General features: G+C 43.4%; 1 protein-coding gene and 1 long non-coding RNA gene across 2 annotated transcripts in view; one reads left to right on the forward strand and one right to left on the reverse strand.

Moving 5' to 3' along the window:
- The window catches only part of KCNG4 (potassium voltage-gated channel modifier subfamily G member 4), a 20,376-nt gene extending 5,351 nt beyond the window's left edge, over window positions 1-15,025 (reverse strand). Inside the window, exon 1 of the mRNA XM_006022773.3 lies at window positions 14,279-15,025. Within this exon, the coding sequence (XP_006022835.1) occupies window positions 14,279-15,025 (747 nt within the window). The remainder of the gene's footprint in view (window positions 1-14,278) is intronic.
- LOC112550165 overlaps window positions 3,679-15,147 on the forward strand; it is a 45,538-nt gene continuing 34,069 nt past the window's right edge. Inside the window, exons 1-2 of the long non-coding RNA XR_003093842.1 lie at window positions 3,679-3,748; window positions 9,887-9,965. This is a non-coding gene — a long non-coding RNA (uncharacterized LOC112550165). The remainder of the gene's footprint in view (window positions 3,749-9,886; window positions 9,966-15,147) is intronic.

Here is a 15,147-nt window from a genome sequence, read left to right on the forward strand (position 1 = left end):
AACAAAATAAGCTTTCACTCCTTGCAAATGCCTTTCTGTACCAATTACTTACAAGGATCCCTTGAGAGCGCTGAACTCTAATTAATTATCTGTACCGTGTTGTGGAAACTGTCTTGTTTTGGTTATGGGTGACAAGATTTCCTGCAAATCTTGCCCTAGGAGTAATCAATGTTTCACTACACTGGGAAAAATGAGATGTACAGAGATTAAATGAGTTACCCAAGGGCACATCAAGAGTCTGTGTGACACATCCAAGAGCTATGGATCCCCACCTTTTGTTCAAGACATTGGACCACACTATCCATGACATTTTGTTTTGGGGTAAGGAAAATACCCACATGCACAAAAATACACACATTTTACCCATTAATAAAAGAGGGAAAACATTGCTCTGATGTTAGCTCATTCATATTACCAGGAATGTGAGCCTACTTAAAACCTATAAAGGCAGAAATGAAGCTCATCATCATGTTTGATAGGATCCATACTCCTTGAATAAGTCCAACTCTGGAATGACCGTTGTGGTTATGGGTTCATTTGGAGAATATTTCATTTTTCACCCCTTATCCCCCAGCTTCTATGTTGTTTCCTTGGTCTCAGGTGCTTAGAAAGCCTGATCATCTCTAGAAGTCTTATGATGGTGTCTTTGCCTCAGTTTGATATTTTTACTCGGACTGTAAGTGGTTAAAAGAGTCACCAAGATTGCTGCACGTTGCACAGTTCCTTTCAATTGTCACATCGCAGCCTGGAAAACAGGAAACCTCATCACTAGAAAATATATCTATTAGTGGTGGGATGTTCTGCCTTATTCATGCTCACTCCTTACAAAAGCTTCCACAGGTGCAGTCAGGCTGATGTGTGCAGGATGTGTGCTATACAATAACTTTGCAGCTCCAGTAAGCTGTTTCTACTGCAGTCAGTCTCTCAGCAACTCTTGCCTGTTCAAATTGCACCAATCCAGCTCCTCTGAGACTATGCCAGGTCAGTCCCGCGGATCTCAGCTCAGCAAAGGACCTACCATCAGAGGTAGACTCCTAGTTCCTTCTAATTACCAGTAGTTTCTGTGCTTAATGAACTGTGGCTTGAGTATTGCTTGCAAGATAAAATAAGATGAACTTCCTGGCCTCATGCCCTTTTGGCTCACAGTGACACATTAGTTAGTAGTTAATGACATCCATGGTCATAAACAAGGCCAGATCTAAGAATTATGCTGTGTTATCCCATTTAACACAAGGCATAAATCTTACCAAATGGAAATAATATATATTTTTTGCGCACACAGATAATTGTCACCCTGGCCATGAAGACAGAGCAGAATTTCCTTTGGGGAAATTAATAAGTAGCCCATCTGACTTGATCTGCAAATAAAACATGGCTTGCTACGTTTGCTAGACCAGGAGAAAATGTAATTCTACAGCAATCCTGTATAGATGAATGGAGGAAGAAAGGCAGAGAGCTATCATCATACCTTCAAGGTCAGGTTTATACCTGTTCCTGTGGTGAGCATCTTGCAGTCTGTTTGGCTGCACTGGGAGGCACTCACTGGTGTGGTGAAAACATGCTTTCTACGACCCATTGGGTGTGTCTACACATGCTTTAACGAGAGCCTAAACTTAATGTGCATTTGTCTAATGCACATTAAGGCGATTTAGGCACGTCTACACGCTCACACGCTAAGGCGCAATAATACGGTGTGCGGAGCGACTCGGGAGTCAAGTTAGTCCCAAGTCAGTCAACATACACAGTGTTAATGCGCTATAGTGCATCTACATGTGCATTAAGGCACTTTAGTTATTTGTGCCTAAATTTGATACCTGCTTTTGTAGGTATCAAATTTAGGTGCGAATAGCCTAAAATTGACATTTTTAAGGAGCATTAAGAGTGCACACGTATAGACCCCACCCTTAACGCGCCTTAAAATGACTAATGTGCCTTAAATTGGCATGTGTAGATGTGCCTATTGTGAATCATGACCTTCTCATTAACCAATTAACCCTCCACTGCTTAAAATTTGTCCCTAGTAGAATGTATTAACATATAGCCTCTACCTCACTATAAAGTGCTGGGTTGTTTTTTTTATAAAATGCTGAAGCAAAGGCAGAATAAGAAAAATTCTTTGGCAGATCGCAAACACCATATGATCTTCTTAAAATATAATCTGGGGATTCTGAACATTTAAACCTGAATCTGTCTAGACTATTAGCAGTTGAAGGTTGTGTCATACATTGTATGAAGGACATTTTCCCTAGATTTGAACTAAGGTCTCAGATTTGACCTATTGTCTCCATTCCATCCTGATTTACACCTGAATAGTGTCCATTTTCACCTGCCTTTTGTAACCATGACTGGCTCGAATAGAAGTCCGTAGGAGTATGTAGGATGCCTGGGACAACTTAATTATCAAGATAAAAGGCACTCGTATACTAAGGAGTTATGTGCCTTAGAAATTCCACAGATAGATCAATTATAGTGAATTCTGGCATTTTTTCTGGAGAGACCTATTATCCTCCTATGTACTCTACACTTTGGGCAGGTGCATTTAATTATGTGTATCTATAAATGGCCTCCACCTAAAAGAAAGAGTAACGAAGGCATGTGGATGGGGACTTACTCTTATTTTGAAGAAAAGCCAATTTTCCCACACTCAAAGTGACTGACTTTATTTGGAGGTTCAGTGTCAGCAACCTGTGTGATTATAGAAATGCTTTTCTGCGCCATATGAATTATCTTTGGATCTCAAATATATTGCATTCTCAAATGCAAAACCGGGCTGTTTTTGGATGTATAAGAACAGCAGAGTTTTCTATATCATCTTGGCAAAATCTAACCCTGTGGAGGGTTGGGTTCTACTGTGCTGTACTTACAAGAAAGGCTAACAACATTACTGATTTAGCATACATCGGGCACTTTGGTCACAACAGCCACGTGAGTACATCAGTGTTGTTCCCATTTTACAGATGGGGAAAGTAACTTGATCATTACTGCAGAGTGAGTCCATGGCTGATCGAGCCCTGAACCCAAACCTCCTGGCAACCACACCCTCAGTGTTAGATGTCTGATCAGCTGCCCTCAATTAGATCCTTGCTTGGTTCCATAGTCAGCTGAAAAACAGAAGAGACAGGATTCCTGAGTCTGTCCTGCACACTCCTACTCGCATCACACAAGCTTTGAATGAACACAGTACAAATTATGGGAGAACTTTGCGTTTGATTCCTCCTAGTAGCCTGAATTCAAATTCATCTCGACATGCCTGGGGGCCTCCTTGCGTGGAGGTCTGGGCCTGGCTTTGCAGCTTGCGCTGTTGTAGATGGGTCGCAAGAACATGGTTGTTGCAAGTGAACAGGACAGCATAGCTATACGGGTGATCCAAGGTCACAACTCAAGCATCTGCGCAACTTCTCCTGGTGCATGCCAGATTTTGCTTGGCAGATTCAAAGGCAGCCAGTTACTGCCCAAATCCTTCCCTCAGCTCTAAGCACAGTTGAATGGATTGAGGCCAGCGTCCACTGAAATACCAACAGATGGGAACAGACTGCATTGTTGCTGTAGGCTATTAAGGAAGAACAGAACCTGCCTTCTGCCTGCTTGCACAGCCTGATCGCTATCCAGCAGTGTATGTGGTGGCTTATCCTAGCGTGATTGCTCTTGTTTTCATTTGCACAGCCCTTTGGTCGACTCCTGGAAACTAGGCAGCCCTGCACATGTTGACGTGAAACCCCTCTTGGGAATTTCCACTTCATTTCTGCAGGTAACTTGACTTCCAGGCAAGACTGCATCATGCTGCATGCCCTCTGCAGCGATGAGGCTCGACTCAGGCTGTAACTTGACAGCAGAGAATTGCCTTGGTGGAGTGGCACTCCCCAAGGGGGTTGAGCGAGAGGCATCCTGTCCAGCTGCCCTAATTGAATGAAAGAGTTGTGCTGAGTTTGGGGAGGAGGTGAGTAAGGGGCTGTGGCTTGCTCTGCTAGCTCTCCACAAACATGAGGAACAGCGGCAGGTCATAAACGGCTCCCTGGAGGCTCCTCTGACCTCATTTTGGCACACTAAGCAGGGCTTGGGATCTTTTAACTGAAATCTTTTAACTGGAAAATTTGGTGAGTGAGTGCACAAGTCTGCCCCAAGAGGGAATGCAATCCCTCTGCCGCAGGTAGTGCTGAATCACTACTGTGCCTGCATTGCTGCTTTACCTGAATAATTAAATCATGCTCCATCGAATCAAATGACACTCGGGAAGAACGTGAAAACTCCCTATTATGGATCACTCAGACACTTGGATTTATGGTTACAGAGCTGATGCAATAAAATGAAAAGGTTTACAGCCTGCGGAGAGAGCCGGTGTCCTGATTTGCTGAAGGACTAGCTGTTAAAGCAGCATTGTGTGTGTACTTGCATCACACAATGATTTGCCACCTCAGTCTGGGGGAGGAAAAAAACCCTGAACTTACATAAACCATTGTTAAAACTACTGCCGCTGAGGAACATAAATGAATGCCGGGTTTGCATTAGCAGGGGCTTTAGCGAATAAATAAAGAGATTACAGTTTCTAAATCTGCATGCAATATGCTGGCCTTTTTATTGGGAAAGCAAGTTTTAAAGATAAAAAAGGTAATTTTATTGTCTTGGGGCCTGATTCTGTAAATGCTTTTAGCCAGAGCCCTTACTAATGTGGGCAACAACAGCATGAATCTGAATAAGTGGTGCCGCTTTACACCAGCTCTGGATCTGGGCTGGGAGCTGCGATAAAATAACTGTCCCTTCTGAAGGAGGAAGATAAACTTAGTGGAAGCCTCTTTGTTACTGTGAGAAACCTTATAATCATATGAATAGGGCATTTGACTGGGATTCAAGAAATGCCTAGGTTATTCTAAGCTTTGCTGCTGAACTTTGATGTGTCCTTGGGCAGGTTAGTTTTTCCCCACTGTCTCCTTCTACCTCTTCTATATTTTAAATGTTTCTACATTTTGCCCTTCTCTGGACAGGGACTGCCTCTTTTTATATGTCTGTGTAGTACACAATATGGAGTGTGTCCAGATGAGCGTGCATGTGCATTTCCCTGGGGACAAATAGCAGTGGCATTTAGTTGTGCAGCTGCTACTTGTCCCTGGGGAATGCCCCGAGGCAAATTGCCCCAGGTAGGGTATAGGGGAGGCTAGGGCTAGCACCTGGGACTGTAGCAGCAGTGATCCATGCATGCGGAGCCTGGCCAGCAGCCGGAGTGCAGCTTTAGCTGGCCAGCTCCAGTTTTGGGTGGCGGATGCTGCAGCCACGTGCACCACCCTGCTTTTTTTTTTTTTAACCATTTTTTTAAGATCCTGGGATTTCCCAGTATTTTATTTTGGCTCTGCGCTGCAAATATCCAGCATGGAGAACTTTTTAATTGTGCCACACGTGTTTTGCAGCACCTCAGAAGGCTTTGTGGTGATGCAAAGTGCATGTACGTGCTCATCTGGATGCACCCATCCATGTGCCGCTGCTATTTGTCAGCTATGTGCTGCTGCAATTTGTCCCCAGGGAAACGTAAGTGTGCATTTGTCTGGATGTGCCTATGATTAAGAAACATGGATGAGTCTTCTGGGTACTATTGCAGTGCAAAATAATAGTAGTAGAAGAGGAAACTGAAAATCTGTGCATAGTTTATGGTACTTCCTAGCCTTCCTCTAGACTGGGTCTTTTATCTTTTGTGTGCTTGAGCTAGGTCAAAATATCTTCAGCGGTGAAAATCCAGATTCATATCTCACCAGTCTAAAAATGAACCGAAGACCCACCAAAGCTATATATTGGGCTGGAAAAGGGATTCACAAGTATAAGATGAAGAGGGACAGAGGGAGTTCATTATAGATGAACAGATGACAGGTGTCATCTATTCATTACAGTGAAGATGGGCAGAGTAAGTACTGACCGAGTGTGCCAACACGTCCATCATCCCAAAGGAGTTAGACATTACACAGTTGTTTCTGAACTTCCTGGCTAAGTACAAACAGTCAAAAAGCCCGAGGCTGAATCAGTTCAGTCTTTGCACTTTAGTCTAAACTATAGAGAAACAACTGGACAGACATTCACTTTTGATTCAGGAAATGCAGCCACATACCTGTAGTGGCTTAGGCCAGAAGCCAGGGGGCACTAGACCACAACTCTCTGGCACATAGCCAGCATGGGTTGTGTGTTCACTTTATCTTTCTGCTTCCCTCAAGGTCTCTGCAATTTGCAGTCCAAACTCACAGCAGCCAGACTCTGCAGGGTTGCTCATCACTTCTTCTTCCTGTTTCCAGGTGCCTCTGAGATTTGTAGTCCACAGTTGCAGCCAGCAATACGTTTTTAGCAGGGCAGGGCAGCTCTGTACTCAAGGGATGGCAAGTTGAACCCCTTTCCCTGGCCCCAGACCTCAGCTGGGGTTTGCCTGGGTGGAGGCAGTCCCTGCCCCCTCCCCCCGCAACCCTTCTCTGCTGAAGCAGACAGCACAGCCCAGCACAGCCCAGAGCTGGAAAGCATGCTGGGGGACTGTGATTTAACTTTTGAACCAGGAATGGGTCTGGGACAGAAGGTCCAAAAACCGATTTGACCCAAATCAGTTAAGTCTGACACTACATTCAGTCGGGTTGATCTTAAACCGGTTTCACCCATTTTGAAACTGGTTTATGTGCACCGAACGTCTGTTCTGTTACAGGTTTAAACCAGTTTCCAATGACTTAAACCGGTTTATGTGCAACTTCTGACCCTAGCCCTGAGACTAACTCAGGTGATTAAAGTGAATATCTCTGACAACCTCAAAGGGAGGGGAGGAGGGAAGGGTTTGTCCCTTGGTAACGCACATGTGTCAGAGCAGAATGCATGGGACAGACCACGGACCTGGAATGGATCAGATACCCACCCCAGCTGTGTCCCCCTCCACAGCAGAGAGTAGGAAGCCAGGACCTAATTGCTGTTGGAAAACTTCCTGAGCCAGACTTACGGAAAGCAGCCAATAGTGCCCAATTTTTTCCTCCTGAACACTGGTCTGACACATATGTGGCCTGCTTTTCAAAGTCACTGAAAAACTAGCACCATCCACATAGTCACCATCATGAAGCATTCAACCTTTCAGAATAAAATCATTCTCCCTGCAGGCTTCTGGGAACTGAACACTTCTGAAAACTGGCCATTTCTTTTGGGTGCTTAAAAGGGAGCAGAACACTTCTAAAAACCTGTATCCGGATGGCCAACACTATCAGGCTTCCATTCACACTGAGTGTCTGCTCTCCTTTGCTGTGCAGGTGCAGAGTGGAGTTAATGTAACAGAAGCCTCCAGTGAAGTTAGGAACAAGACTTGGATGAAAATTTACATTTTCAGATGCTGGGATTAGTTATCCATGAGAGCAATTACTAATAATCTGAAGGCTGATTAATTAGGGTGTCATCAGTTAGAAAGACCAGCTCTAGAGGAATGACTACTTGCCCTTCCTGTAGCGTTAGGCAAACTTCAGAACAAAGTCATGCTCCAGACACCTTCACAGCCTTTGTTTTCCTTTGCTCTATCTTCTTTCTTGAGTATTTTTACTGCATTATTTTACATAGATTATATGAATTCAAGCAATTCTGATCTATGATGTGAATAAGTTATTTGCATGCTATTATGTCATGTTTTATGGGTGTTTCAGTAAAACACATATTCATGTTTTAATACACTATATATAATATTTTTACTCTAGACTACAATGGGTATGGTACTTCAGACCTCTGTTATAGATGACAGTGCTAAGGATTTAGGAGAATCTGTGACCACAATAATCCCTCTGATAAGAATTTGCAGAATGATATATACTGAACATCTAAACAATACTGTTGTATATAGTATTTGTGTCCCATATAGTATATACAGTGGGCACATCTACACGAGATGCCACGTTGGTGTAGCATTGGTGGGCATGAACCATGATGGCAACACTACTGTGCAGTAGCAAAAAGCTACTGCACAGTAGCTCGTTCCTACTGCACAGTAGGGTTGGAAACAACCCCCATGCACCACCGGGACTGCACAGTAACTTTAACTACTGCACAGTCATTTAGTACTTGCTAAAGCTAAAGTGCTTGTTAAACACGTGCATTTAGTGCTTGCTGAAGCTAAAGTGCTTGCTAAGGCAAGTACAAAATGAATGCACAGTAGCAACTGCACTGTCAGGTGCATGTGTATATGCACCCAGTATGTAGTATATAGACTGTCCCATACATTTAATAAGTATTATAATGATTTAAAAAACTTCTTAAACACGCAAATCTGTATGCTCATTTAAAAATTTGTACATATTTGTAAAAAGAAGTGTAGAGATTTTCAGTTCAATGTAGGATGAAAGATGCTGAGCCAAACAGATGTGATTTTTCCCATTGTAAGTGTCAGGAGTTATTTAGGGATTGGTATTTAAATTGCACATATTCATTTTGGGCCTATTTTATATGCATACAGACTCCACAGCAGAGTCAGCTGGCCAGTTATGTATCAAAGAATCTACAGGCAAATGCTTGGTGAAATGGCCTTTTGATGCTTAACTTTATTAGGTCCTTTCATAGCATCTGATGCAGTAGATTGTGGCCTATGAAAGCTCATCTATCTTTGAACCAGTTAGTCTCTAAGGTGCTACCCTGCCTTGCGTTCTGCTTTGGGTTTTTTTAAACATCCGATTTTATAATCGCAACCGCTCAGATCAGATGGATGATCGTGTGTGAGCACTTTGCTTTCAAGTGTCCCGTCTTTTTGTTGAACTCTTTGCAGCTGATTGTGGAACCAAGTGTTTTATTCTTTTCTGTAATACGTTCTTTACACATCAAGCTCAGCATGTCAAAGCCCCTTTGAAACTTTGGGTTAGATTCGGATATCCCTATTCCTTCCAAACAGTGCATTACTCCAGTAACAACCCCCACAGAACTCCTCAGAGAATAAGGTTCTGCTCAGCGGAATAACTTGGTCTGAAGTAATTGGCTGGAAAGTTGTCCTTTGTTTTTTTTGGATCAATATTCAGATACTGTATTATTTAAAATGTCTAAGAAAGGAAGTAAGCAATCTCTGCCAAAATCTGGCCATCACATCCAATTTAGCCCAGGTGATTGCTCATACCAGCTGGCCAGATTACACATTGATGGGAGGTCCTATCTTTCCAGTACATAAAGTCACCAGAACCGCCCTTACGTACTGCACATTAGGTGCATCTACACAAAACACTAACTGCACAGTAGCTTAATAACACTGCACGGTAGTGTGCTGGGCAAAACCCGTGCTAATACGCTACCGCATAGTAGCATTAGGTTACTGCACAGTTCATGTCTGAAAAAATCCATGTGCCGGTGCTACTACGTAGTAGCACCAGTTACTGTACATTGATTTAGTACTTGGTTATCCAAGGACTCAACTTAATGCTGAGTAACTACAGTGCATCAGTGAATGTGTAGACACACCCAGTGTTGCTTTCTATATGGGTTATCACCTTCATTTTCTCTCTGTTCTCAAATTCATCCTTTAATGAGTGCACTGTGGTAATTTAATTCTGTTCCCAGAGGACTGGCTACAAAGACATGGTGCGTCCTGGAGCATTATGTTGCAGTATCTTTGCACTTGGTATAATGTCTTTAAAAATCCAGGGAATATCTCTGAACTGCTTCAATGTCAATAGGTACAGAACTTGGGTAGTCAGTAAACTGAAATGCTGGTGTTACCAACACAGGCTCTACAAATACAACTTGTTGGATTCAAGGTCATTCAGAAGTCGGGCTGGAAGGGACCTCATGAGGTCCTCTTGTCTAGTCCAACCTCCTGCTCAAGACAGGATTATCCCGCACTAAACTGTTCTCGTTTGCCTTCCCAATAAGGCCAATAACAGGTCTTTTCACCTGCTCAAAACATTTTCTTTTTCTTCTGCAGTTTCCTCAAGACTCCAAGTTAACTTTGAGTCCCACTGAAACGTCTTACAGCCCTGACAGCAAGCCCACCAAAATCACAAGTAAGTGCTGCCAAAAGCAAGGGATTTTAAATCCCTGGGTTTTTATAAAATGAGAGATTCTGAGTTCTTATTATTTGCTTTTTGGGAACTCTCGGAAAAACCAGGGTTTTTGTCTGGGAGACTGATTCTTAGTCACTGTAAATTATCACACTTCTATGAGAACCAATGGCTCAGAGACAGTTTGTGTCAGTTCATGATCTGCCTCTAATTGGATCATGTCTTTTTTTTAGCTGTCTTGAGGGAGACCCACACCTTGATCTGTGCACCCAAATTGCTTAACTTTTAGGGGCTATTACATTTTGCAAGTGCATAAATGACAGCCCCACCTACAAATACATACTTGTTTGTGTACCCAAGATATGGGTGCCTTTTCCATGACAGAACACCCATGATCTGGCTATCGCTTTTACATGAGCTAGGGACAGAAATTACATATAAGCCAGGATAAGTGATTGGAAACTGGTTCAAATCTGTAACACAACAGGGATTCAATGCACATCAGCCACTTTCAAAGTAGCTGAAATGGGTGTAAGATAAGCCTGGATGCATGTAGTATCAGACTTATAACTGATATATGTTAAATTGATTTATTGAATTTCTGTCCCGGATCCCCTCCAGATACCTGTTAATTCACAGTCTCTCAGCGTCTCAGGGTGCTTTGCACTTCCCTGTACCCCCCTCCCTCTCCTCTCCTCCCCTTGCAGAGTGGGTGGGCTAGCCTCAGCCCAAGCTGTCTGCTCCAGCAGAGTAGGGAGGCGTGCTCTAGCACCCCCCAGCTTCTGGCCTGGGCCACAGCAGACCTGTGGCTGCCTTTCCAGAATCAAAAGTGAATGTCTGTTCACTTGCTTGTCGGTTCAGTCTATGCAGCTTAGAATAACTTGCGAAGACTGAATCAATTCAGCCCCTGACTTTTTGACTGTTTGCACTTAGCCAAATTGTCTAATCTGTCATGAAACTGGTTTATACTCTTCTTCTGATTGTAAGTTTAAGATCAATGTTGACACCCACCACCTTGGTGGACACCCCATGGACTGATCCAGAGACCTCGCGTGGTATAAGTCTCACTCAAACAATAGAGAGGCACAGTTCTATTGTCTGTAGCTATAATTATTCTCTGCAGTCTTGGACCAAATGCATACCCCTTCTCCCCCCCCACTTTATTTTACTTTCAGCTGTAGTTGTACCTTTAAGACCTCTCCTCTCCGGTCTGTGCCCAGGCCTGTAGAGATGCCTGCCTGCCTTCCTCCTCTCTTGTTGCTATGGTAACCGGGTTTCCCCAATGCTGATGCTCCTGATTCATTTTCTGCCATAGCTTTCACTTCCCCTCCTGCCTGCTCTTCTGCCTGCCAGAGCAAGCTGGGCTTCTTTGCTACAGCCACAAAGGCAAATGACTCTATTGCCTGCAGGGGTGGGACAGCTGATCGTTCAGACTGAAGCGGATTCAATTTGTACGGGTTTCCCTCCTCCTCTTGCTTTCATCCTCCTCTTGGAGCTGGTATCCGGCCAGCTCTGATACCCAGACTGTGCTGGGATGGTGAGAGAATGGAGCCTAGAGAGGTGCATGTGTCCACCGAGGTAAAGCTTTTTTTTTTTTAATTGGTATCTTGAATGTGATAGCCCCTGCTTTCTTCATTAGTGGCCCTGGAGAGTTAGTCCTTTTCTCAGGAAAACTGCACAGAAGCGGGACCCAAGGAATCTCCCAAAGCTCTCCGACTGCAGGAGTTCAGAGTTCGAATGCTGCCACCCCAGAAACCTGCCTTGTGCTCGAGCAGGCATTGAAGAGAAACAGAGCACGTGACCTTTGTGTTCAGCCCCAAAAGCCAACATTTCAGATACCGATTGCTTGTCGAGCAGCAACCCCAGGCCTGGACTCTGTTGCAGAGACAGTTGGGGGAAGAATGATGAATAGAAGAATGAGGGAGTTTACAAGTTGTAGGCTGCAGCCTTTTTTTAAACTGAAATCCGTACTAGGAGTTACTTGCCTTGCTCTAGCTGCAATACCACTCTTAGGTTCCTGGAAAGGGGAATTTAGGTTTGGTGGCTCCCAATTTTAATCAGACACATCGACAGGCTTAGCATTCACATCTGGGAAATGCTTCCTAGTTCATGTGGTCTACCCCTCTGCAAGCCACACTCCTGAAAGCAAACTCTCTTGTGCTCTGCTAAGCCTGGTGTGAAATGACTTGAACAATAGGATTTTTGCCACTTAGTTTTGCATCTGGAAAGCTGTTCCATCGGATTAGAGACTTTTGTATTACGTAACATTTCCTGATATCAAGACTAATTTTATCCTTTGCCCAGTTTCTTTCCAGTCCCCCGCCCCCCAGCACATACCCTCAGCAGATTGCCTCTGAACTGCTGCAGCATTTCACATCATCATCCTTGGTTAAACTTTTAACTAGCTTCAAGTAATTTTACAAATAAAAATCTCTATTGATTCACAAAATCTCCATACTCTTCAATACCGTTCTATGGGATAGAACATTTTGATGGCAATACAATTGCTGCAAAGCCAGTTGCAGCTATAACCCTGTGCTCAAAGTGTGCGCCTTTTGGAGAGGGATTTAATGTTAAAAAAAGAGAGAGCGAGCATTAATCAGATCTAGCTGAGATGTACTAGCCCCACTGTGTGTTTAATCTTTCCTTATAAAATCCATTAGAAAATAGTTCTCTTAATGTCTTGAGCTTTAGATGAAATACAGCAAGGCAGTTTTAGAAACAAACTTAGAAGGGAGCAGTATTTCCTAGAGAACTTTTCATACTCTTTTTGCTTATAACTATAAGACGGATGCTCTGTATTTATAACTCCTCCTTAGAAGCAGTGAAGTATCTTAACAGTTTTTACTTGAAAACAGATTATCTTGTGGGTTAGCTACTAGAGATCCCAGCATATCATTCAAGGGCTACAATCTTTTTATGCAAATAGAAATCCAGGAGGCTAAACCGAATGGGGAATGCTGGCTTTAAATTCCAGCCTCTTGTGCAATCCTTCATTTTATTGAAAGACATCAAATGTTATGGCATATCTTCAGTGGGATCGTGTTCTGCGCCTCTCTGAATTACTACTCGGGCAATAAAGCACACAGAAATTTCAGTGTTGCACGCATCACATCGGGCAGTAAATGTGCAAATGGTCTCCTTAGGCAATTGAGAGTAAAGTGATGAGAATCTTATCATCTAATGAGCAAAATGATTAGGGTTGGTTTAACTGTGTAGCCTTTTCAGTATTTTCAAAGGTGTATAGTTATTTAAAAGAAAGAGCTATAGAGTGCAGGTTAGGGAAGGATCCAGTGTTCATTTGGTCATTTTGGATGGTATTATACCTAAAACTTCATTAAAGTACTAACTCCCTTTTTCTTATTAGAATGACAGATATTTAAAAATACTGGAAGTAGCCGGATCCCAGGGAATAGTGTTTTAAGGAAAGATCCTGTGTGTGATATAAGTTTCATTTATTTGCCCTGAGTTTCTAGCAGGAGATCTGTGTGGAGAAGGCTTGTCTGTGTTTAGGGAGTTAAATTTTCAGCCCCCCCCTTCAGCAATGCCCCTGCGAATTTTCTGTGCATACAAATACAGGGCGCAAAACTTGTGCACTTGCTTTTGGAGGCAAGCTTTGCAGTTCTGCTTCCATCACAATAGATTGCAGTTATCGCTTTATTTTAATATCTTTATGCAAAAATTGCAGTAACCTCCCCCTTTCTTTTGTTCTGTAAAAATGACTTTAAGGACTATTTCAGTCTCCTAAATTCAAACCACACTAGAGTCCATCTAGTTATCAAACCAGAATACAATGTGATCTTTTTAGCAAAGGAAGTTGGCAGGAAAAATAACTTCTTTTGCTGACACAGTCATTCAAAGAATTACTGATAACCAGAGGGCTCTTTGGTTACAGACAGCTGAGGATGAAACTGCTGTGACCGAGTGTGCGATCCTCAGTGCTAGCACCAAACACAATAACTCTTGCTCACCCTTCTTTACTAAGCGGGGAAAAGAAATGCTGTAAGGTAATGCATCCCCATGTATTTCATTTTCAGAGACTTTTCTGTGTCCCTGGCTAGTAATCAATAGCAAACTTAGTTTCAATTATTTGTGCTTGACTAGCTTTGAAAGAGATAAAAGTCAGTTTAAGTAATTGCTTCCATTCTGTAAAACAGACAGCATTAGATACCTTTTCCCTGAGGATCCTCGGTGAGGATGCCATATCTTTCTTGCCATGCATGTCTAACAATGACAGGTTTGCTTCTCGTAACGCTAGAGCAAGGCTGTAATCCTAGTTAAAAAAAAAAAAAAGACAAAAAAAAAGACCGGCTTACCCTGTCTTCCTCAGCTCTTAAGTCCGGCATTGTGCTAACACAAAGGCTTATGGCTGTGGTGGCCACGAAGAGAATGGAGAGACAAGCAAAGACTTTGCCTGGGAGTCCGGATTGAGGGTTTTCTACCATGTCCCTGAGTCTGTTCATGAACTCTTCGCATTTGGTCTTCTCATCCAAGACACATGCGGTATCCTGGCTCGTTTGCATGTCCTCCTTGCGCATCTCTGCCAGCTCCTGCAGTTTCTGAAACAGCTTTCGGAAGCAGCAGTTCTCCAGGTTGGACTCTTCAATCCCCCAGTACCTCAGCTCCTCCTGGAATGACAAAGCACACATGTCTCGCAAGAGCATCAGCTTCCCCGCTGCCAGGAAGCTGACAATCATCCCGAAAGCGCTGGGGTTCCTATCGAAGAAGAACTCTTGGGTGTCTTCATCATAATCGTCGCAGAGCTGAATAATTTCCTCGTAACTGCTGCAAAACTTTAGCTTGCTCAGCCGGGTCAGTGGGAATTCATCCAACGTGCTCCAAGGGAACAGGTACTTGATGCCTCCAACATTGATCACGATTTCCCTCTTCAGATCGACTTTACAGAGCTGATCCGAGTGGTAAATCCTCCTGGCTCTTTGGTAATGGACCCCTTTGACAGACGGGGTCTCAACAGAGACAGGAAAGAAACGGTTCAGGGAACTACAAGAAGTGTAGCTAATGTTGCTGTAGTCTTGATCGCTGCCTCCCGAGAGAATAGGCATCTCTGAGAGTTCTCACTGGGACGTCCCGAATGGCATCAGACTGGGGTTAGCTGTCACCCGAAAGACGGAGGAGGAAGGAAGAAAAAATAGTAAAGGTTATAATGGTAGAAAAGGCATCACAG

This window comes from Alligator sinensis, unplaced genomic scaffold (genome assembly GCF_000455745.1).
Source record: "Alligator sinensis unplaced genomic scaffold, ASM45574v1 scaffold228_1, whole genome shotgun sequence".
In the NCBI taxonomy this organism is placed as follows: domain Eukaryota; kingdom Metazoa; phylum Chordata; order Crocodylia; family Alligatoridae; genus Alligator; species Alligator sinensis.